The 22,528-nt window shown below is 42.2% G+C and overlaps 1 protein-coding gene across 5 annotated transcripts in view; it reads left to right on the forward strand.

The window, feature by feature from the left end:
• Positions 1 to 22,247, forward strand: part of slc6a9 (solute carrier family 6 member 9) — an 80,967-nt gene extending 58,720 nt beyond the window's left edge. For all 5 annotated transcript variants that reach the window (XM_007899922.2, XM_007899928.2, XM_007899925.2 and 2 more), the window contains 12 exons: positions 2,275 to 2,431; positions 3,456 to 3,587; positions 5,177 to 5,438; positions 7,424 to 7,556; positions 7,967 to 8,101; positions 8,351 to 8,454; positions 10,304 to 10,541; positions 11,249 to 11,383; positions 13,166 to 13,265; positions 15,432 to 15,532; positions 16,137 to 16,307; positions 17,990 to 22,247. In XM_007899922.2, coding sequence (XP_007898113.2) covers positions 2,275 to 2,431; positions 3,456 to 3,587; positions 5,177 to 5,438; positions 7,424 to 7,556; positions 7,967 to 8,101; positions 8,351 to 8,454; positions 10,304 to 10,541; positions 11,249 to 11,383; positions 13,166 to 13,265; positions 15,432 to 15,532; positions 16,137 to 16,307; positions 17,990 to 18,223 — 1,902 coding nt within the window. In that variant the 3' untranslated portion in view covers positions 18,224 to 22,247. The remainder of the gene's footprint in view (positions 1 to 2,274; positions 2,432 to 3,455; positions 3,588 to 5,176; positions 5,439 to 7,423; positions 7,557 to 7,966; positions 8,102 to 8,350; positions 8,455 to 10,303; positions 10,542 to 11,248; positions 11,384 to 13,165; positions 13,266 to 15,431; positions 15,533 to 16,136; positions 16,308 to 17,989) is intronic.
• The last annotated feature ends 281 nt before the right edge of the window (positions 22,248 to 22,528 follow it).

The raw sequence follows: 22,528 nt of genomic DNA on the forward strand, positions 1-22,528 counted from the left end.
CTTCTTTCAAGTACGAAATCGTGTACAACTGTTCTCTGGTGTTATGTGATTCCTACAAGTTAAAGAACCTCTAATCCCCATTCCAATTATCTGCTTTAAACCACAACATGAGGCTTTGCATCAGCCTTGTTTTTGTTCAATTTCATTGTAAATTTGCAAACGCTTACAGCTGGCGGGTAATAATAAGTTATGGATTATGTGCAACAAGAGATTTTCTGTGTAAAGTGTAGACCTCTCCTTCCCTTTTCCCCTAGCAACTAGCACTCTAGATCTATCACCTCGGCCTTTTCTGTGCTGTAAACACTCACGGAATGAGACCAGAATTAATTGGGTGGGATCTGCTGCCAATCCGGTGGCACTGGATTAGACTCACCTTCTCTAACACAGCTTTTTTTCTCTCTCTCTGTGTGCTGTAAATCTTTAAATAGTCTCCTCTGCACCAACAATAAAGCACACACAATAAACATTTGACCCGAAGGCTCCTAAACCATCACAAACCGGCTGGTTAACCCTGCATTTGGCTTCATCGTTGTAACGCGTCCTTCATTCATTCAGTGGGAAGCTGGGAGCTGAAATGGGTACAGCACATTGTCACTGTGAGTTGATTGAAATGAGTTAGTTGAGACCAACCTGAAGAGTAGCGAGTTTCACAAGTTATTCTGTTGAAGGGCAGTGACCAAGGTAGTAACATGTGATGGGAAGACCTTTGCTGATTTACTGACTCATTAATCGTTACTGATATGTCCTGTAACACGGTAACAACAACAACAAATTACATTTGTGTAGCGCTTTCACGTCCCAGCAGAAACACGTACACGCTGAGCACTCTTCTTTACATATATCAGAAGTTTCACAGGAAGGAATCAGCCAACTCAATTATACACCTACACCATAAATGTAGTGGCACAATGTAGACAAAAGAATGGCAAAGACAAATGTTGATGTACTGTTTGAAATGACTCCAATATACAATAGTGTTTACAAGGTTACTTGGGGGGATGGTGGGGGGGGGTTCATTCTGGCAGAAGATTACCAGGAAATAAGCAATTCATTATACATAATACTGTCTGGAGTCTGCATATTGTGCAGCAACCTAACCAAAACCCAAGCAACTAAAGGTGTTGGACAAGTTCCATTTCCTATTGAAAAGCCTGGCTTCTGAGACCAATGACTGCGCACAATCGCCTGTAGTCAAACTGCGCAGCTGTTTGTAACGCGCTGACCCTGTATCTCGCAGTGTAAGATGTCACATGTAACTCATTTGGTCTGACTGACATTCTTCCCGTTTCAAGGAAAAAATAAAATCACTGAATTATCGATGCTGCCACTCCAGTTAAAATAAAATAAATGATCCTTGCATTTGATATAGAGCCTCATCACGTCATTGAGACGTCTCAATGCGCTTCACAGGATACACTGTGTAGTGCAGTGACTGTGTATGTTGTGGGCAAAACACGGCAGCCAATTACACACAGCAGTACATTGTTCTATTTATATAAAAAATATATTGACTTCTTAATCCTAGTTACTACAGCAGGCAGTGTCTTTTGCTTATGCAGGTGTCTTTAACACTCAATCTTTTTATCATCTTATCTAATCCACGATTAATGAATGCGTGTTTCAGAATGTTCCCCCCGCAATGTGCAACAGAAACACCTGAGATCAGAAGTCTGCTGTATGAGGAATTGTAGGCATGACATGCAGTCCACCATTCTGTGGGACAGACTATTGGAGTAATGATGCCATCTGCCTGCACTCCATCTGCCTGTCGCTTACTTTCCAATGTGTTGGCTGTCAGTCTGAATCACTTGAAGTGCTCTGAAATAAAATTAGACATGAGTAATTCAATTACTGATTGATTAATGTTAAATCAACAGGACAATTCTTGCACCTCTTGACCAGATCTGTATTAGCTAACACACAAGCCAACGCTAATTAATTTGACTGCCAAAAGAGGTGTTTATTAATCACCATTAAAATTTGGAGACCGATGGATGCCTCAAACACTAGACATTTCTGAATATAGTAATGTCAAAGGGCAAGTTATTGTTGTACATCATTAAAAGCCCTTGGTTTGAATTACACTATTCAAGTCACAAATTAGTTTCTGTGTATGTTATTTATAATAAGTTCCCTTTACGTTCTGTTCGGGGATGGTGCCCAAAATGGCAAAGGTAAAGAAGAAGAAACATCTTAAAAATACTCTCAATGTTGAGGGGCTGCAGTGCTGAACATACGGCAGAACGCTGACTGCCTGCCTTGTGTTTGTTACAGAATGGGGCTGTGCCGGGTGAGACAGTGAAAACAGACGAGAATGTCCGGCGTGGAAACTGGTCCAATCAGATTGAGTTTGTGCTGACCAGCGTTGGGTACGCTGTGGGTCTTGGCAACGTCTGGCGGTTTCCTTACCTGTGCTACAGAAATGGTGGAGGTTTGTATAGTGTCTGTTTCTGTGCAAATGTGCATTTGTGTCATTGTCGCAGTCTGTGTGAGCGCGTGTGTGTGTGTATTGCTATTGCTCCGCCACTGTCAAGCGCTCTGAGATGCTACCCTGTGTGAGGGGTGCTGTGTCAATGCAAGCTGTCGCTGTTGTTGGTGGTAAGTGTACAGCTTTGTCTGTGTGTTCTTGGGAGAGTGGTTTTCGCTGTGTATCTGCTTACATATCAGCAAATCGTTGGTGTTGTTCAATGTTGTGCGTAAATATATGTCTGAAGTGTAAAAGCATTAGCTTGTCTGTGTAGGTGGATTAACATTAGAGTCTCATTTTATTGAGTGACAGGCACTTATATGAGTTCAAAATACGACTTATTTTACTTGCTCCGGCCTACACTGTGGTTTGGATACTCTGGTGATGGGTTTCCGTGGGGTTAACAGGAGCTGAGTGGCCTGACTCCCTGCCCCCAGTGACTGGCCTGCCCTTCCAAGTCCTGCAATGAGCCAGGGAGCTCCTACACCGATGAACACACAACCTTCTGACTCAGAGGAGAGAGTGCTTCCAACTGAGCCAGGCTGACACAACACTCTGTGACAAAGTACATCAATTGACCTAAATTATGCATGTAGCAGTTCTCTAATTTGCATGTCTCTGGTATGATCTTTCCAGCTAATATTACGTATTCATTAGCGTCTAGTAAACTGCAGAACCACTGACACGATTAGCATAATGAAGCTTAACTCCCTGGTTTATATTACTGGTCTGTTTATAAGACTATTAAATCACATGATCTTGGCTTCTGGAGAGAAAAAAAACATTTAGTAAATTCTACACAAGATCACTGCTCATCATCCTCTGTCATTAGACACTTCGAACCAGACAGAAAAATAAATGTATGTGGCTTAAATATACCCGGTCTGGCGTAAAAGGAGGAACATTGGGATCTGGAAATGAACATTAGTACTGGGTGTTCCAATGCATGTTAGCTGCCTAATTGTTAATGGTGTCTTTTTGTTTACAGGTGCATTTATGTTTCCCTATATCATCATGCTGGTGTTCTGTGGTATCCCTCTCTTCTTTATGGAGCTGTCCTTCGGCCAGTTCACCAGCCAAGGCTGTCTGGGAGTCTGGAAGGTCAATCCCATGTTCAAAGGTAAGACAGTATATCCCCAGTGAGTGATGCCAAGGGCTGTGTAGGATAGGAATGGGATTCACCACCAGAAGCCTGGAGAGGAACGAGCATTTAACATGAATCTGTATTGTGTAAGGCTGAGGGTTCAAGCAGAGTCTGAACTCAACAGTAGAATCAGGGGACACGGCTTGCGATTGAAGGGGGTAAATTCAGAAGAAATCTGCGGAGATTTCAATGAGCGGGGACTAAACCTATGGAACAGGCTCCCGAGGGGGACAGACACACAGTGGAGGCAGAAAATGTTGTTTGTTTCAAGAACAAATGAGATCGATTTCTTCTAGAAAATAATATTTGGGGAGAGTGTATAGTTTGGGACACGACATGTCAAGCGACTGCCAGGATGGTGGAAGGCAAACTAGATGGACCCCAGTCTCCTCTCGTCAGCAAATTCTTATGTTATTCTGTGACAAGACAGGAGGAGCCTGGTGCAAAATATCAGTTTACACACCTCTCTGGGAAGGTCTGTCTGCAGTGGACGTGACACTTACTGCTGTAAAGTGATTTGCATCTTTTGATGCAATTAAACTTTCTATGGTCTGACAGTTATAAACAGAAACGTGTTAGTGAGAGAACAATCCACATGGGATCAATTGTGCTATTGTCCCTTTATTTCTTTACAAACCTGGTAAAGTGACATCCACAGCTGATTCGTACCTTGATCAGGTGGTTTTAAATAGCTGCAAATATAATAGAGGCTTCTGCTGGTAACAGAATGAAAACATATGAAGCAGGGACTTGCTGAAGAGTCTCCTATTGAAAATCAAATCAATACAAAAAAAAAGATTCCACTATCTTGCGTTCCAACACATTTTCTCTGTGTTTTCTGAATGTGTTCCTTGAATATTTTCCTATCTATTCAAACACACATTTTGATCTCAGATTATAACAATCTTTATTGTGTTACTTTTTTCTCTCTGACTTGTGTTTTCCATTGGTCCTTTCCTTTCCTACGAATGCTTGCCTTTGTTACTTGTGATCTACTTTATTGCTCACTCCGATTATCACAGTAGGAAATGTTTGTTTGAGATCGGGGTGAAGCTACATTGTTAGACAGAACAGAGAGAGGTATATTCTGTATCTTGCTTGAGCTGTAACAGGACCTGGGAACATCTAATGCAAGATATGGAAACCGTTTTAGTCCCCCCACTATTAGCTGGCAGGAGCATGAAGTTTCAAACAACAGAACAATGTTGTCATGGAAAATAGAGCATAAGAATATTAGAATTTGCTGGCAAAACAAGGCCAAGGTCCATCTAGTTTGCCTTCCACTATCCTGGCAGACTCTTGACACGTCGTGTCCCAAACTATAGACTGTCTCCCCAGATATTATTTTCGAGCAGAAATCTATCTCGTTTGTTCTTAAAACAAATTGCATTTTCTGCTTCCACCGCCTGTCTCCCTGAAATAGTGTCTCAGCAGATTTGTCCAGAATTTACCCACTTCAATCGCAGGCCGTGGCCTCTGGATCCACTGTTCAGTACAAGATAAAACAGTTTATTATGGTCTACATCATCCAGTCCTTGACTTTCGATTCGCGCTGTTGTTAACAGGAGTGGGCTACGGGATGATGGTGGTGTCCACGTACATTGGGATCTACTACAATGTGGTCATCTGCCTCGCCTTCTACTACTTCTTCTCCTCCATGAACAGCCTTCTGCCGTGGACTTACTGCAACAACAGGTGGAACACAGCCAACTGCAGCAGCGTCCTGCAGAGCAACAGGACCACCAACATGACCGAGCTGTCACAGGACGTCTCCACATTGGTCAACAGTACAATGAAGAGGACCAGTCCTAGTGAGGAGTACTGGAAGTAAGTGAAGACTTTTTAATATCAGAGCAATATCTAACATTGATGAAGTTTAATCCCTTTATAATAATCCTTGCATTTGCTACAGTGACTTATCACGTTGTTGAGACGTCTCAAAGTGCTTCACAGGATTCACTGTAAAGTGTAGTGACTGTGTTTTGCTTTTTGTTTTGTTTTGTGCCGCCCACAAGCCCACACATGCATCTTTTTCCAATTTTACTACGACATCTGAAGGTGCTCTCTCACGCTGAAGAATGGTTTGTTTGCAAGTCAGAAAATGCTGACTCCAAACAAGTCTCCCATTGTTTTAGATGCCAGCTCTACGCCCCAAAATAGCACTATTTAAACCAGCAACTTGTCACCTGCGGCTTCAAAGCCATAAAAACCTGGAAGCCTTGAACCCACTGAGAAATGCCATGACTTATTTCAGTATCTCCCCGTTTAACATGTAAGGTCACGTGGCAATTCAAATGAACAAAGCTCCCTTTAAGTCCACAAGAAAACATTTGAAAATGGAGCACAGAAGACTCTTTCTTCTCCCAGCGCTGGTATTCAAACCTTGGATTTTCACTTTGAGGTCTTCCAGTGCGGTCACTCAGAACATTGGCTTTTCTTCTGTTGTTCAATATTCTAATGTCTGAGAAGCCCTTCTGCAGGCATATACCTGTGGTGAGATTTCATCTAATTGCTGTCAACGCAACTTAAATCAACTGCAGTGTTCCCTCTGTGTCCCTTCGTTTTCTGAGAATGCGTTACCTTAAATAAACAATCAGTCCCGATTGTGTCACTGAGCAAACTCAGTCATTTCCCTCTCTCTCTCTCGGTCAGTCCCGTGTCAAACTATTTCTGCTGTCGACCCACAGCTTGTATAATAATCCTTGCATTTGACACAGCGCCTGATCACATCTTCGCGGCGTCTCAAAGCGCTTCACAGGATATACAGCAAAGTGTAGTGACTGTATATTTTGCGGGCGAAATGCGACAGCCAATTGCGCACAGCAGCATCCCACAGACAGTCTCTTTGCATGGAGAGGAATCACAGATATGAAGCCACATTAGATTACGCAAGGCACTGTCTGACACCTCAAACGATGACTCACTGGATTTAGAATAACGACTGCATATTATCATAATTTCTATCATATTTTTATGATAGAAATTATAGTTGCGGTTAAAATGGGTCCAATATGAGTATCAAGGGACTCAAAAGGCACATTCTTGAGAACAATCGATTAATTTTAAACTTGGACAGAACAATTTGAAAGGAATTTTACTGGATAAGTAAAATAGACAATATTGTTTCAGAATAAGTCATAACTGAATCCACAGGAGCCTAATATTTTCCTATTGGATTGTGGATATAAATACACCGCAGTCTGCTATTCAACATCAGGAAGTAAGAAAATACATATTTAAAGGACTTTGTCAGAACCACAATCATGAAGGAAACAATAGCTCTTTTGAATCAATCCGTCTCATTCAGAGCTGAGGAAAGGCAGAACAATCCCCACATCTCTAATTGCTTTCACTCCTAACTCCCTTCTCTGATGGTCTAAAATTAATCAATCCTACGAAGCAGGTCTTCAGGAGAAAACACACACACGTTTTCACTTAATTTTGACGGAAACAAAAATACTCAACACATAGGAAGAGTGGCAGTAGACGGTGTAAACATTATTTCAGAATATTTTCACTTGAAAACACACGAGGAACTACAGCTGTTGAATTCCCAGCAGGCAAGTTAACTCTCGGTTTGGCTCCAGTCTTGAATGATACTCACACGATTTGGTTCCATTGGCAGCTGGTTCCATGATGTTATCTGGTCCATCACTTGGTCCATGTTTGGAGTGAAAGAGTCAGAAACAACATCGATGGAGACATTTGTCCTGCCAACCCAAGCTGTTGAAGATCCTGTGAACACAGAAGACAGGGTAGAAACAAGTCATTTATTTCCTGCTAACTGTGCCTGTAACACTTTTCTTTCACAGGTATTATGTGCTGAAGGTCTCCGGTGACATTGGGACCTTTGGGGAGATTCGTTTGCCTTTGCTCGGCTGCCTGGCTGTGGCTTGGTTTGTAGTCTTCCTCTGCCTCATTAAAGGGGTCAAGTCTTCGGGAAAAGTAAGTAGAGCGCTGTCGCTTTGCAATACAGAGCCGACAGCTGTGGATGTCTCAATCGAACCCGGTGCAAATCTTAGATTTTGTTTTCATTTTGGAGCTTTCATTTATTTCCTGCTGAAATTTGAGCACTATCTTAGTTTTTAAGGCTAAGGTCATGAGGGTTTTTTTTGGGGTGTATGGTGGAAGAATTATTGTGAGAAGCTCCAGTAATGCAGGGTGACCAAAATGTCATGATATCTACCCTATTATTTAAACAAAAAATATCATTTGTTTAAGACTCATTAGACATTGTAATGACATTGGTCACCCTGTATAAGGGCAAACATAACTCAGGGTGTTTGTTGCTGTCTGCCAGTACCATTGGACACTGTAGCATGGAGAACATTAATATTTCTGTCTTGCTTATATAGGTGGTGTATTTTACAGCGACTTTCCCATATGTAGTGCTGACCATTCTATTTATCCGTGGGATCACTCTGGATGGAGCAGTCAATGGCATTAAGTATTATCTCACCCCACAGTGGGACAAGATTCTAGATGCAAAGGTGAGGCGAATATTGACTTGCATTTGATACAGCGCCTTATCACATCTTCGAGACGTCTCAAAGCGCTTCACAGAATATACCGTCAAGTGTAGTGACTGTGTGCTTGCGGGCGAAACGAGGCAGCCGATTGCGCACAGGGGTGTCCCCACGAACAGCCGTGGATTGAAGTAAACAAATTATTATTATTATTATTTTAAAATAAACTGGTCTCATCCAGGCTGCAGACTGACTGCTTTCTGCTCTCTCTAGGTCTGGGGTGATGCTGCTTCCCAGATATTCTATTCCCTGGGATGTGCCTGGGGCGGTCTGATAACAATGGCATCTTACAACAAGTTTCACAATAACTGCTACAGGTTTGTGGGTGTTATCTGTACTATTGCCATCCAAACCCAAGTAGATTGCTCCTCTCTAGAATGATATCGTTTCTGAAGTCTTTGTGTAAAATCGCTTACGGTTTCTGTTTGTTTTTTTATTGTGCAATGATTTCAAGCCCAAGTAACGGGGGATTCCTATTGATACTGTTCCACATATTATTGTTGCAAACTCGTGTCTCACAGTAAGGTGGCAATCTACCACCTACATTTTCAGTGCACATGGCCATAGAGAGGATTAGTCTCGACCAACAGTATATATCTTTGTGTGGCTTGGCTGAGATCTGGCAGCCTCTTATTAAAGAGTCACCTTTTAGACCCCACATTGTATGCACGAGGAAAAGGGAAATAGAGCGGTATAGGAGCTGAGAAATAGGAGTAGTTGGGGTTAGGGATTCCAGGAATTGCAACCCCTCATTGAGGGCTCTTGTGGATTATAAACGGATTAGTTAGGCTGAATGACCTGTGTAATTCTATGTCAAAAAAATGACATCAATGAAACTCAATTCCTTTTTTAAAAAAATGAGGTTGTGTGTCTACATTTAAAAAAAGAACAGAATAAGTGTATAAATCAATTATAATTTAAAAATTAGGTATTTATTCCAACATAATCCTAACAGATATCCAAATAGTACATCCTTTCAGCAAATAACCTAAGCTATAAAGTACCAATGATGTGTTCAATTGCGCCTCACAGTTCTGTGATCCACAGGCAGGAAAGGTCAGGTAATTTCTGTGTTTGTCTAATGTTTGTTGGTTCTGGTCTGTTCCGAGAATTTAATCAGCATTCAATAGGAATTATTATGAATGTCAAAATCATGGTGTCTGGCTCAGGAGATTTCAGAACTACTCGGAAACTCAACTCTCAGTATTTAAAAGACACATATCTCGTCAGGGCAGCTCAGGAGCCAGTGCCTGGTGTGATAGGATCAGAGATTAAACCCTTTGTGGGGTGAGATAACTGCTGTCACAGCCGAAAAACAAGTGGTGTTCGATGATATTTTTTTTCATTCATCACATTGTCAAGAATTTCAATATTTCAACGATGCATGAATGAAGATCAGGAAAATGCTCATTGTGTGTGTGTGTGTATGTGGTGTGTTGTGTATATGTTGTGTGTGTGTTTGTGTTGTGTGTATGTGGTGTGTGTGGTGTGTGTATGTGGTGTGTGTGGTGTGTGTACGTGGTCTGTGTGTGTGCTGTGTGTGTATGTGGTATGTGTGTGTTTGTGTGTTTGTGTATGTGGTGTGTGTGGTGTGCGTGTGAAAATTGCTGAAAACAAAATTATTACACAATGATTTAAAAATCAAAAAGGAAATACATTGAGTTGAACTGTACCTGGGATGCAGTCTTCCAAAAGAACAGGATATTTGTTCTTTGACCTGTGGCACAATTTGCTCAGTTTGGTAAAGTCATTGAGGAACAGAGGAGTAATTGGAGTAGAGTGATCTACTGTCAGATCCTCTGAGGGCCTCTGTCTCTCGTGCGCCGCCTCTGTATCCAGGCCGGGGATTTCAGCAGGTTGTCAGGTCATGTTGCTGCAAATATCACTTCCTGCTCACCAAACATGTGTGCTATTTGCAAGAAGCACGACTCATCTCACTTCCTTCACAGCATTCCCTGCTCTTGTGGGCATGCAAAGTGTGCAGGAAGTGAGGTCAGCGGCGAGGCGATGGCGCTGGATGTTTGATGATGGTGGTGGAAGGCGATCGGGATGGACCTTGGCCTTTTTTGCCTGCCCAGCAAATTCTTCTGTTCTCATGATGCTTGCCTCTCAACTCTCCAATTCTGTGGAATGTAACGTGTTATTCCTGCTCCTTCTCTGTGCCAGGGACAGTATCATCATCAGTATCACTAACTGCGCCACCAGTGTTTATGCTGGCTTTGTCATCTTCTCCATACTTGGCTTCATGGCCTCGCACCTGGGGGTGGAAGTGTCGGAAGTGGCAGATCATGGTCCTGGTTTGGCCTTTGTGGCCTATCCTGAAGCCCTGACCCTGCTGCCAGTCTCCCCTTTCTGGTCCATTCTCTTTTTCTTCATGTTGATTCTTCTGGGACTGGGCACACAGGTGAGAAGCGCTTTCTATTATTTGCTTCAAACTCGAATGCGTCCGCTTAGCTTTAGCCTCTTCGCTGTACAACCCCACCTGAGACCAGCCAACTCAGCATGGACTTGGCCATAAGCTGCAGCTCTGTCATAGAAACATAGACACAAGAGGAGGCCATTCAGCCCCTCAAGCCTGTTTGTCATTCTGTAAGACCATGGTTGATCTGTACCTCAACTCCAATTACCCGCCCTTGCCCTGTATCTCTGATACCCTGACCTAACAAATCCACGATACCATCTGGATGTCCTTGTTCTGTAATGAGTAGAAACCTTCAGTTAGACCACAATGAAGAATGAAAGGAAAAGAACAAAATGTCAAAACATAGTTAGCGACTAGGGCCGAGTAATTAGAACTTCTGAAGTGCTTTCTATAGTAACAATATACTGTAGTTTGTAAACTATACGCCATAGAGTATAAAGAGTATAATTCACATTGCACAATGCAATTTACAGTTTAGAATGAATTGATTGTACTATAAAGAACCACTAGAATGACGGATGCTTCACACTATTATATGATATGCATTTTACGTTATTTTATACACTGCTATAATGTGCGCTGTATGATAGATCAAACCCTTGTAATTCATACTATGTGGTGCATGTTACACAGTGCAAAATACTGACCATGCAATGAATAATGCCATTAATGTTTATTTTCTTCCTAAGTTCTGCCTCTTGGAAACACTGGTCACTGCTATCGTTGATGAGATTGGCAGTGACTGGATTCATACCCGGAAATCCTTGGTGACTCTGGCCGTTGCTGTCATTGGCTTTCTGCTGGGAATTCCTCTAACTACACAAGTAAGATCATGCCACCTCCCCTCGGGTTCATTTTGCCAATTATCTTGACTTTATGTCCCCTGGTTACTGACTCACCCGCCAGCGGAAGCAGCTTCTCCCGATATAAAACCCCTGATATTTGTTTTATTTCATCTGATTGACTCGGTGAAATCTGATCACTGTAGCAACCTGCGACTAACTGAGATCTTGGTTCATTTCCATTTAACAAGTTAGGGACAGAGTGCACCTGTTTGTAGTGGCTCCAAGTGATTTGGCAGCAGATACTTTAAATTACCATGGTTTTGCTTCTCTAATTTATTTCCAATATCGAACTTGCACTTGTTGGTAGGACCTTGAGAGATTAGAGCGATGTAACACCTTTTCCAGGAAAGACTATCAAATATTTAACGTCAGACTCTTTTATTCTGAGCATGTGGCTTAAGGAACTATCTAAAATACACCAATGAATACAACATTCACAAAAGTTTTCTTCTCTCCACCCCTCAACCCCCCCCCCCCCCCCCCCACACACACACACATACAAACCAACACTAAATGAGCCAAAATACCGTATCTTATTAATTCTCTCCGGTGGGACTGGGGGCGGGCAGTTCTGGGGACAGTTAGCTGCGTAGATTGACAGTGTAATCACATTGCTGAGATACAAAGCCTCCCTCCTCCTCACACGCTCAAGGTGTCACAATCAGAAAGCCTTGAGTATAGCCCTCTGACAGCTGGACGTGTGATACAGGAGTCCTGTAGCTCAGTGGTTAGAGCACTCGCTTTGCAAGTGAGAGACCTGAGTTCAATTCCAGGCAGGGCGAAACCTTGGGCAAGTTTCCTTACTCCACACAGAGCCTAATAATAATCCCTCCAAAAAACCAAAAACAATAATTAAATTGGTCATTTTCAATCTACGACTGTTTGTGGGACATTGCTGTGCGCAATTGGCTGCCGCGTTCGCCCACAAATATACAGTCAATTCACTTTACAGTGTGTTCTGTGAAGCGCTTTGGGACGTCCTCCTGACGTGAAAAGCGCTATATCAAATGCAAGGATTATTATTATTATTATTATTATTATAATCTCAAGTGCCACAGTTACTGATGTGCATTCCTAGCTGGTCAAGCAGCGGGAAAGCTGGCCGGACAGCAATATCAATGGCAAACTGTGTGGTTTTAGCTGGTCAGACTCCAGCAGTTACACTCTGGGCTCCCACCCCAAGCCTTGGCTCTTGCCAACCTGCGCCTATTACTCTCCGGAATTAGGTAATCAGGAGGCGTCCCTCCAGGGAGATAGAGAGAGAGAGAGAGCGCATTCCATTCCAACAATCTATCTCTGGAATTTACATGTGTAGGTGCGATGTATGTAAATCTCAGTGATGGGTTTCCACATGTGTCAAACACCTGGCTAATCCCCCCCCCCCACCCCCCACCACCCAAAACAATATGTGGCTTCACTGGAAAGCCGATAGCGTAGAACCAAATTTCAGATTAACAACTGCAATACTTCTCATACTGTCATTGCTTTCAAATTAATGCTTGTAATTTTTCTTTTACCGTTCCAGAAATAGTTCATACTTTCTTTTTGTTTCTCATCAAGTTTGTATCCAGTCTCTCTTTTTTTTTCTGGATGGTATATTCTATTTAAGAAGATAGATGTATATATAATATTGAAAAAAGATACCACTTTATCGCTTAGCAACCCAGCTTCTGCGGTGTCAAGCATTTTAATCGAACCTTCTACAATAGATTCACATGCAGACAGAAACTAACGGTTCTCTCGTTTCTATCTATACAACAGGCGGGCATTTACTGGCTGCTTCTCATGGATAACTATGCAGCCAGCTTCTCTCTGGTTGTGATTTCCTGCATTATGTGCATCGCTATCATGTACATTTACGGTAGGTCTCAGTGGGAATGCGCATAGTCCTGATTAAATAGTCCTGAATTTGCCCTGCTTCAATCCCGGCCTGTGTCTCAAAGATGTGCATCAAACCAATGGATTGCTCTGCAAGAGAGTGAAAACAAAAGTGTGGTATAAATAGCCTTGCCCAGGTCACTGAGGGCCAGACACCACCCAGTGCTCTCACCAGCTGCACCACTGTGAATTACAACACAGTATACAAAATGACACGTTTATAGTGACTTCCACGTCGGGAGGAGGTCCCAAGGCATCAGGAGGTCCTTTAGCAAACTACCACATAGCTCACCTGAGACAGCAAGTGTCCCCACACAACCTGCACTAACTACAAATCAGCCTCCCACATGGGAATGGCAGCTACTAACACTTCACCTTCCTGCCAGCCTCTCTTCCTCCCCAGCCGCAGGATACAAACGTGTTCCTAAAGGTCCCCACCCGGTGACTGAATCTACAACAACAACAACTTGCATTTACACAGCGCCCTTCACGTGGGGTAGCATCCCGGAGCTGCTTGACAGTGGGGGAGTCTGACCCCAAGCCGGGGGCAGAGGGAGGGGAGAGGTGATGGTAACAACCATCAAAACGGATGGTCTTTAGGTGGGATTTGAAGGTGGGAGGGAGGGGGCAAGGCGGAGGGATTGAGGGAGAGAGTTCCAGAGTTTCGGGGTGTGGTGGAGCGGAGGGGGGCGAGGGACGAATAGGAGGCCCGAGCCACCCGAGCGGAGGCAGCGGGTGGTGGAGTGGGGGGTGAGCAGGTCGGAGAGAGAGGTAGGGATTTGAAAACAGTAAGAAGATTTTGAAATCGACACCCAGACTGTTTCCCCCCCCCCCACCCCCTTTCCCCCAACCCCCAACCACCATTTGCCATGTTTAAACATTTAAAATCCTCCTCCCTGGCTGTGAGGTGCGATACAACAAAGAGGGGGTTAAACACAGCTGAAAAATATCAATTAAAATAAAGATATATGTTATCAGGCAGGAGGTCTTTAACCATTTTGTGGCCATTAATGATAGAGTGAGCACATTATATTAGAATTACTCCCTCGAAGGCTGTGTCCTTTCATTTTCTTTGAGCTTGTGTGGGTTTTGTTTTGCTGAAAGACCTTTATTTCCCATCTCCTTGTTCAGCAGCTGACTGGAGTCCATGCATAATTTAAAGAACTCAGATCATCTCTCCCCAAATACATTTTTCCACTCAGTGCAGATGGAGCTCCCTTCGCTATCCATCATTTACTAACACCTGGGGGTTGAAATGCCTCTTGTCCACGTACAGATATATAATAGGGGAAACCTTGCTCTAAGCCAGTGTGAGCCGAGCCACTGTGCTTAACGGCATAAGGAATGTCCAGGCCTTTGTCTTATTATTGTTCGCTCAGCATTTTGCCGGCATACTTATCGAAGAAAATTGAATCCAGCTGCCACTGCCACAATCAAACCTGTCTCACTTTCTCGCAGTATTATCCTCCCGCTGGCTGTGTCTCCAACCACCATTTGTAAGAAATAACTGAGCTCTCCAAATAGAGTCACTTTCACCCACAAAATGTACGTACAGTCGATTCACTTTGCAGTGTATCCTGTGAAGTGGTTTGAGACGTCTCGAAGACGCGATAAGGCGCTGTATCAAATGCAAGGATTATTATTATTTATCATTTGTAACTCGTACTTCGGGGTTGTGGTTAGAGATGCCTCTCAGCTTCCACATGCTTGCTTTTGCTTTAAGGGACGGTGTGATTGATACTAAACTTTGCTCACAGCAATCCTATCATATCTCTGTTGCCCAGCGACTGCAAAGTATAATACTTGAGTGGCTTCAAGCCGAAACCTAAACCACACTGACTCCAATGTTAAGACAAGTGTGACAAATGTGAGTGGACAGGTTTGAGCTGTTCCTGTTATTGTCGGGGACAGTATGAATGTTGACAGGGTTCATTCCTCAAGCTTTACTCTGGAAATGAACCAGTTCACTCCAGGATAAGACGAGTAAACGGCACATCACCACTAATCCTAAAAGCTGGAACATAATCAATCCCTAGGAGTTATTTTCTGGGATGGCACAATCGTAACAATGGGTATAAGAGTCAGTGCTGTACCACAGAGCCTCTGCTTGTTTACACTTATTAAATCTTGTCTCTTTTGATTTGACTAGGACACGAACAATACTTTAAGGATGTTGAGATGATGCTTGGCTTTCCACCTCCAGCCTTCTTCCAAATCTGCTGGCGTTTTGTATCTCCAAGTATTATTTTTGTAAGTGATTCCTGTCAAACTGTAAAAGTGTTTAAAAATCCAATGCTGTTAGACAATGGGACATTTGCACCCAGAAATGGCATTGGCTTAAAGCATATTTCTCAAACTGCCTGCGTGACACAGCACATCAGGATTCTGCCCTTATAGCATCATACAATCCTCCAGCACAGAAGGAGGCCATTCAACCCATCGTGCCTGTGCTGGCTCTTTGAAGGAGCCGTCCAATTAGTCCCACTCCCCCGCTCTTTCCCCCATAGCCTTGCAATTTTTTTTCTTTTCAAGTAAATATCCAATTCCCTTTTAAAGTTATTATTGAATCTGTTTCCACCTCCCTTTCACACAGTGCGTTCCAGACCATAACAAATCGCTGTGTAAAAAAAATTCTCCTCATCTCTCCTCTGGTTCTTTTGTCCACCTGGAAACTGGCATCAAATCCAGCTCAGACGGAATATTACCTTTCTGATTGCTGTAAGGATTCCAGTTGAAAGAGGTTTGCAATCTCTGGTACCTGTTTGAGTGGTTCAAACCCATTGAAATGTTTTTTTTTAATCTATTAAATAATCATTTGTAATCGTTGAAATAATTGATTTTTGTTTTATTACAGTTCATACTGATATTCACTGTGGTGCAGTACAAGCCCATCAGTTACAATGATTACGTGTTTCCATCCTGGGCTCTCATCATCGGTTTCCTAATGGCAATGTCCTCAGTCATCTGCATCCCCATTTATGCCATTTGGAAGATCTGCATGTCAGAAGGCGACACCTTCTGGGAGGTGAGTGAGTGGACAAACCACTAAGAACATAAGAATTTTCTATGCGAAAGAAGAAGGTCCATCTAGTTCGCTTGACATGCTGTGTCACAAACTATATACTGTATCCCTAGCTGTTATTTTCCAGGAGAAATCTATCTCATTTGTTCTTGAAACATTAAGTTTGTTTTCTGCGGTCAGTCAAGAGTAAGAGAGAGACAGATAGTATAGGTGAGAAAACCCCTCTCACATGTGAAATGCTTGATATTTAATGTGGCCTAATCTCTGCAAGACAGTGAACAGTTCTGTGAACAACACTGAACCACACTTAATTGGTGCTGGGAGTCCTACAGAATCAATATCCCTTCAGGCCATCAGCAATGCAATATTTCACAAAGGCACGCAATCCTAAAATTCATCTTCTTTCAGGTCCAATATCATGTGGCAATGCAAATGCACAACATAATCATAAAGGATCGTGAAAAAAATAGCACTGCAAAATGGGTCTCCCTCAGTGAATTTGTGACAGCATTTTTTATTAAAAAGTTGAGAAGACAGATATTAACTGCTGAAGCTTGCCTCTGGGTTTAGAATGTCATTTGAGCTTATCAATTAGGCTGCTTCTAAATCGCCTTGCTCTTTATCTGATAGCTCTCTATCCGATGATAGCATTTACTCACAGAGCAACCATTGTTTTTAATAATAATATAATAAAAAGAATCCTTGCATTTGATACAGCTCCTTATCACATCTTCGAGACGTCTCAAAGCGCTTCACAGGATATACTGTAAAGTGAATTGACTGTATATTTTGTGGGCGAAGCGCGGCAGCCAATTGCACACAGCAGCGTCCCCACAAACAGTCGTGGATTGAGTTTTCAAATTATTATTCTGTTTTGGGGGAGGGATAATTACCCCTGGAAAGTTACCCGCCAGTCGACTAACAACCGGGATCCTACTTATTATTATTATTACTACTTTCTGTTAGGTAAACAAAGGCATGAGAACTTGCCTTTTCTCCACACATCCTTGCAAATGATTCCATCAAGGGGTTAAGTAAGAGACCCACTCCTCTGAAATGTAATTTGGAAACTTAATTTTAATTCAAAGAGTCAGTTTATTTTTGTATCAATAGTTTTTCCTTATTATGTTCTTAGAAAGCAGTGTGGCAGGATGCGGTAACAAAAGAATGCTAAGCTCAAAAATGTTCGCTCCCGCTGCAGTCAGTACAAAACATCCTATTTGAAATTTAATTTTCTGGTGTAAATGGATTGATAAAAAATGAATTTGGGCAGAGAACTAGATATTGAGGAGTGTTCTGAGTATTAAATAAAAACCCCATTGGAGCCCGCAGTTTGCGAACTTACTTGGCAAACTGGTTAAGAGCTGATCAGAATACAACAGCCTGAAAGGGTCGGTGGAGACGGATTCAATAACAACTTTCAAAAGGGAATTGGACAGAAACTTGAAAAGGAAAAACCTGCAAGGATATGGGGGGAAGAGGGTGGGAGTAGGACTGGTTGGGAAGCTCTTCCAAAGAGCGTGCCCCGGGAACGATGGGCCAAATGGCCTCCTTCTGTTCTGTAATATTCTATAAATCTAACCGTCGCGATCTCATTTCGGCACAGCTCTATGATGGTCTTACGCTCATCAAAGTATCTTAACTCTGCGGCTATTTTTGTTTGTTTTTCTCCCTTGGTTTCTTAGCGTTTGAAAAATGCGAATAAACCGGACAAGACCTGGGGCCCGGCTTTGCTAGAGCATCGTATAGGCCGATACGCAATCTCCAGTCCCTCCAGCGACCTCAATCTCGAGGTTCAACAGTTAAACCCAGAGAAGGAGAGAGAGAAGGAGCAGCTACCAGCCGGGGATAGAGAAGATTGTAATCTCAGCGTTCAAGGCCACAACGGTTCTGCACATACGCAGGACTCCAAGGTGTAATCAAAGCAACAACAAAAAAAATCAAAGAAGACAATTAATTAATGGGGGATTAATGGGAGGGAGGATAAAGACAGCCTTTACAAACAGGGAATAATTCTTCCCCTACAATTCCTTATCCGATCTGTGGAATTTGACACATAACCAGCACAACTTAATTGATTTTTTTCAGGTGTGTGTTTTTCTTTTATTTTTACAAAGATCGATAGAAGCGCATAACTTAATATTTAAACCCAATTTTGTTCGTAAAAAGAGAAAAAAAAAACCTCTAAATCAGTTATTTTTTTGTTGTCATTTTGTGACGTGCAGTACTTTGTATACATTCTATTTGTACATTAGTACAGCTGATAGCTGAGAGAAAGTTTCCTGGTCGTAAACTAGCTGTTTCTCGTGGCTAACCCTGGTTCCTGTTTGTGTTTCCTATCTTCTCCATGCTGCAGCATTGCTTGTTGTATGATAGCCACCTCTTGATTTTGCTTAACAGTCAAGGTAGTTCGACATATGAGAGGACAACTTGTGAAGGAAACTGGAGTTTAAACATTAAGGTTTATTTTGGGCTAATTTATAACAGTAACATAGTTAGAGAGGGGAAGCAACAACAACAAATTGCACTTATATAGTGCCCTCCATGCAGGGGAGCATGTCAGAGAGCTTAAAAAGTTCAGCACTGAGCACGATTCTAAGTGTATCTGATGCCCACCAAACCAAGTGATTTGATGAACAGTTAAGTTCCAGCCACACACCATTAAAAGGTAGATCGGTACAAAACACATGTGTACGTTGATTGTACTGAGAATGTGTGTAAACTCTGATAAACTTCTATCTACTAAATTCAATAGAAAGATCAACAGCACTATGAGAAACAATCCTTCTCCTAAACTGTCTCTGTCCTCGTTGAAAGTTCCTCCCATTTCTAAGGCATTGACTCACTTTAAGACTATAACATCCCCCTGATTCGCATGTTGATTGGGCCTCCATTACTAATGCACTCTAATTTGCTCGAAAATATCAGCACTTCAGCTGTACATAAGAACATAGGAACTGTACAGGGCCTGGGAAAAAAACAGTGTGGTTCATCTTGCCCTAAGCTGTAGTGTTTAAATGGGTGCACAGTTTATACCACTGAACATATGGGAGTTGGCATTGAGATATGCACCAGCTAGGCACCACGTGTGTCTAAACAACAATACATAGGAATATTTTGATCACTTTGTTGATTAGTTAAATATTCAACTCCTCAACTTTGTTGGCCGCCCTGTACCATATTTGTATCGTAGACGTGGAGAGGGAATGCTTGATACAGTTGGCATCCGGAATTTGTGTCGTTCTTAGAAAAGGGCAGTGATACGATGATATATGATACCCAGTGAGATTATTCACTTACATTCTCAAATTATACCTATGGTTGTGCCCCAAAATCCCGTGCCCAGCTCTGCAGCCGTATCTAGCAAAGAGGGAGGCTTGGGACAATACTTTTTTTCTTCCAGATAGTTCATGTTCCAGCCAATGTACAATTGTATCACTATATCAGCCATTGCCAGTTCTTAATCATTAAGATTTCTGTCCAAGAAGGTAAAAACCTTTGCAAGTCTTCATTTAAATGTACTCTTTCCATGTGATTTACAACCCCCCCACCCCCCACCCCGGACTGTTTGTCTCCTCCTTCAAGCAAAGTGGTCCATCAAAGGTCATGAGCTTGGTGCTTTAGTCAGAAGAAGTAGGTCTTTAACAAGATGCTGTACCCATTAGTGTTACAAGATGCATCGACCTATTTAACTGAAATCTGATGTTCCTCTATTCCCAATGTCTAAACCAATTTTGTGTTTCATTCTTTCAAACTGAGGAGGTGAAGCCTCTGTTCCATAACCCAAATTGGGCCCCACAATGCCCAGACACTCAAAGGCCCAAAGTTTCTCATAGGCTCAGCTTTAAGATTCAAAATCATTTATTCCGAATTTGGGAAAATTCTCATGTTCTTGAGTCATAACTTTGGAAGTGGATTTCGACAGTTTCCGAATTAAGAATGGGTTTAATATTTTTCCAAAATTCTGCATGTAGTCTTAATTAAGGCTAAGATTGTGAAGATTTTAATCGATTGAAATAAAAATGGGGAGAAGGGCAGAGAGTTGAGCATCAGTTGTTTCTAAACCCATCTTATACTGCATTGCTCACTATTAGGGGAGATAGAACAGCACAAATGGAACAATTTAGCCTACGCTGCTTGGAAATTTGTTCTTCCCCAAAAAACACATTGTGTTGAAAAGGGCTCACCTATTCCGGTGTTTCCCACACCCCAATGTACAGCTGCATCAATCTGGCAAATGATGTGAAGTACGTCAATTATGTGTATGACTCGCGTATCCTGACAAATGCATGATCGGTTTTGTCAAAGGGACGTCGTTGTGCTTGGGTCCAAATTTTGGTCGGATTGGGAACTTCCAGATATTGGGAGTGAACGGGAATGTTACGTTGGGATTCTGAGCCAGGGACGCAATTATGCATGGATCAAAACTTTTTTTAAAAAAGCTGAGAATGGTCATCGTGGCATTTTGTGGCTGGTTGTCGTGTGTGTTTTTTGTCGATTGGTTGCGTTTGCTTGATAATGTAAAACCACGATCTACGCAGAAATATAGTTGTGTAATAATATCCCAGGCATTCCCATTATGAAGCTGCAAATTAAGTTCTTTTTTGCCCCCCAATCTTCCTTTCTAGTTTCTTCTGTTGCCCATTTTGTCATACTTTTCTGCACATGGTTCAATTTGGACAAAGCATTGATTCCTCAGCCCATTCTGTACAGGCACATGGTGTATTGAACGCAGTTGAGGGTTGGTTCTAAACCAGCATGCCGTTGACTCAGAAACGGACGTAGAGAGTGTATAATACTGGTCTCGATGCTTCCACTTCAGTCATTAACTACACATGGATTAACAATGCCCTCAACTATCATGATTCAGGCATCATATGTCATTCTTCAGCTCACATATTACAACCCAGAAGCTGCAGTCCCTATGTATTTGATTGTGCTCCAGCTAAATCCATTGCTATTTCACCAGCGCATACTGTTTTATGAAAGCTCTAGTCCGTGCTTTACTGAAATCCACGAGTGGAGAACATATTCTCTCACATGTGACGACTCTTCAGTCAGTCACAGTTAGACTGAGCCAATAGTTCTTCCTGTAACTTGAAATTTTGACCATGTTGTTTAGTTCTGTTCTTTGTGTGTGTTTGTACAGCTGCCTGGTACTGTACTGAATACTTGAGAGGTTATAGTATTAATGTTAGCATTCAGTGCACACTTTATTCCAGCTAATGGAAATATTTGTACAGTAAACCTCCCATAAGTCGTCTTAGTTGGGAACCATACATTTAATACAGTATTTGCTTCCCAATTTAACTTAGCACAATGTGGGATTATGCATGTGATGATTAAGGTTAGTTCTGTGGAGAGTAGCTGGTAACATTTTGATTTGCTAGTAAACATTTACAGTCAGAAATAGATCCATAATATATGATAATCTTTGTTGCTTAAGAGCTGTATTGTATTTCTCTTGAAGTGAGAGTGTCAGCAAAAGGTTACTTTCCACCAGCATCATTGCCACCACATTCCTATACCTTGTGTCCTCTTTTTACCCCATAATGATTGAGAATCTCTCTAATATGTTTACACGTACACTTGGTGACGCTCTGTGTGACGTTTACACTGCTATAGACCTTGAACTGTTCAAATCCAGTAAAGTACAACACTATAACATCGCATGACTAACTCCCCTGGTTCCCCCTCCCTTCTCAGTGACATTGATCAAAGGCAGGCTTTGCTGACTGACCAGAGAGCGTGCTTTACACTGCACTGCCCAGAACCAAGAACAGGAGTGGGGCAGCTGTTTACCAAGTTCATCCTTCAGAGAATTCCTTGCTGGATTCCCTCGTGCACAGAGCGTGTGGTCTAAACAGTGATCTGGATTAAACCCCGTTTCTCAGTTTCATTCATTCATTCATTCATTCATTCATTCATTCATTCATTCATTCATTCATTCATTCATTCATTCATTCATTCATTCATTCATTCATTCATTCATTCATTCATTCATTCATTCATTCATTCATTCATTCATTCATTCATTCATTCATTCATTTTCTCATGGTTTTCATTGCTCATTCTGTCTTCTGTTCACTCTGCCTCTTTCTCTCTCTCATCCCTCCTGCCCGCGCTAACCCTCTGCCTATTTATAAGGTGTAAATATGTAGGCTTGTAATCTGTCAGTGAACTAGCAGCAACCCAAACTTGGCCAACCATTGCCCATTCCTTCA

The sequence above is a fragment of the Callorhinchus milii genome, unplaced genomic scaffold (assembly GCF_018977255.1).
Source record: "Callorhinchus milii isolate IMCB2004 unplaced genomic scaffold, IMCB_Cmil_1.0 Scaffold5, whole genome shotgun sequence".
Lineage (NCBI taxonomy): Eukaryota > Metazoa > Chordata > Chondrichthyes > Chimaeriformes > Callorhinchidae > Callorhinchus > Callorhinchus milii.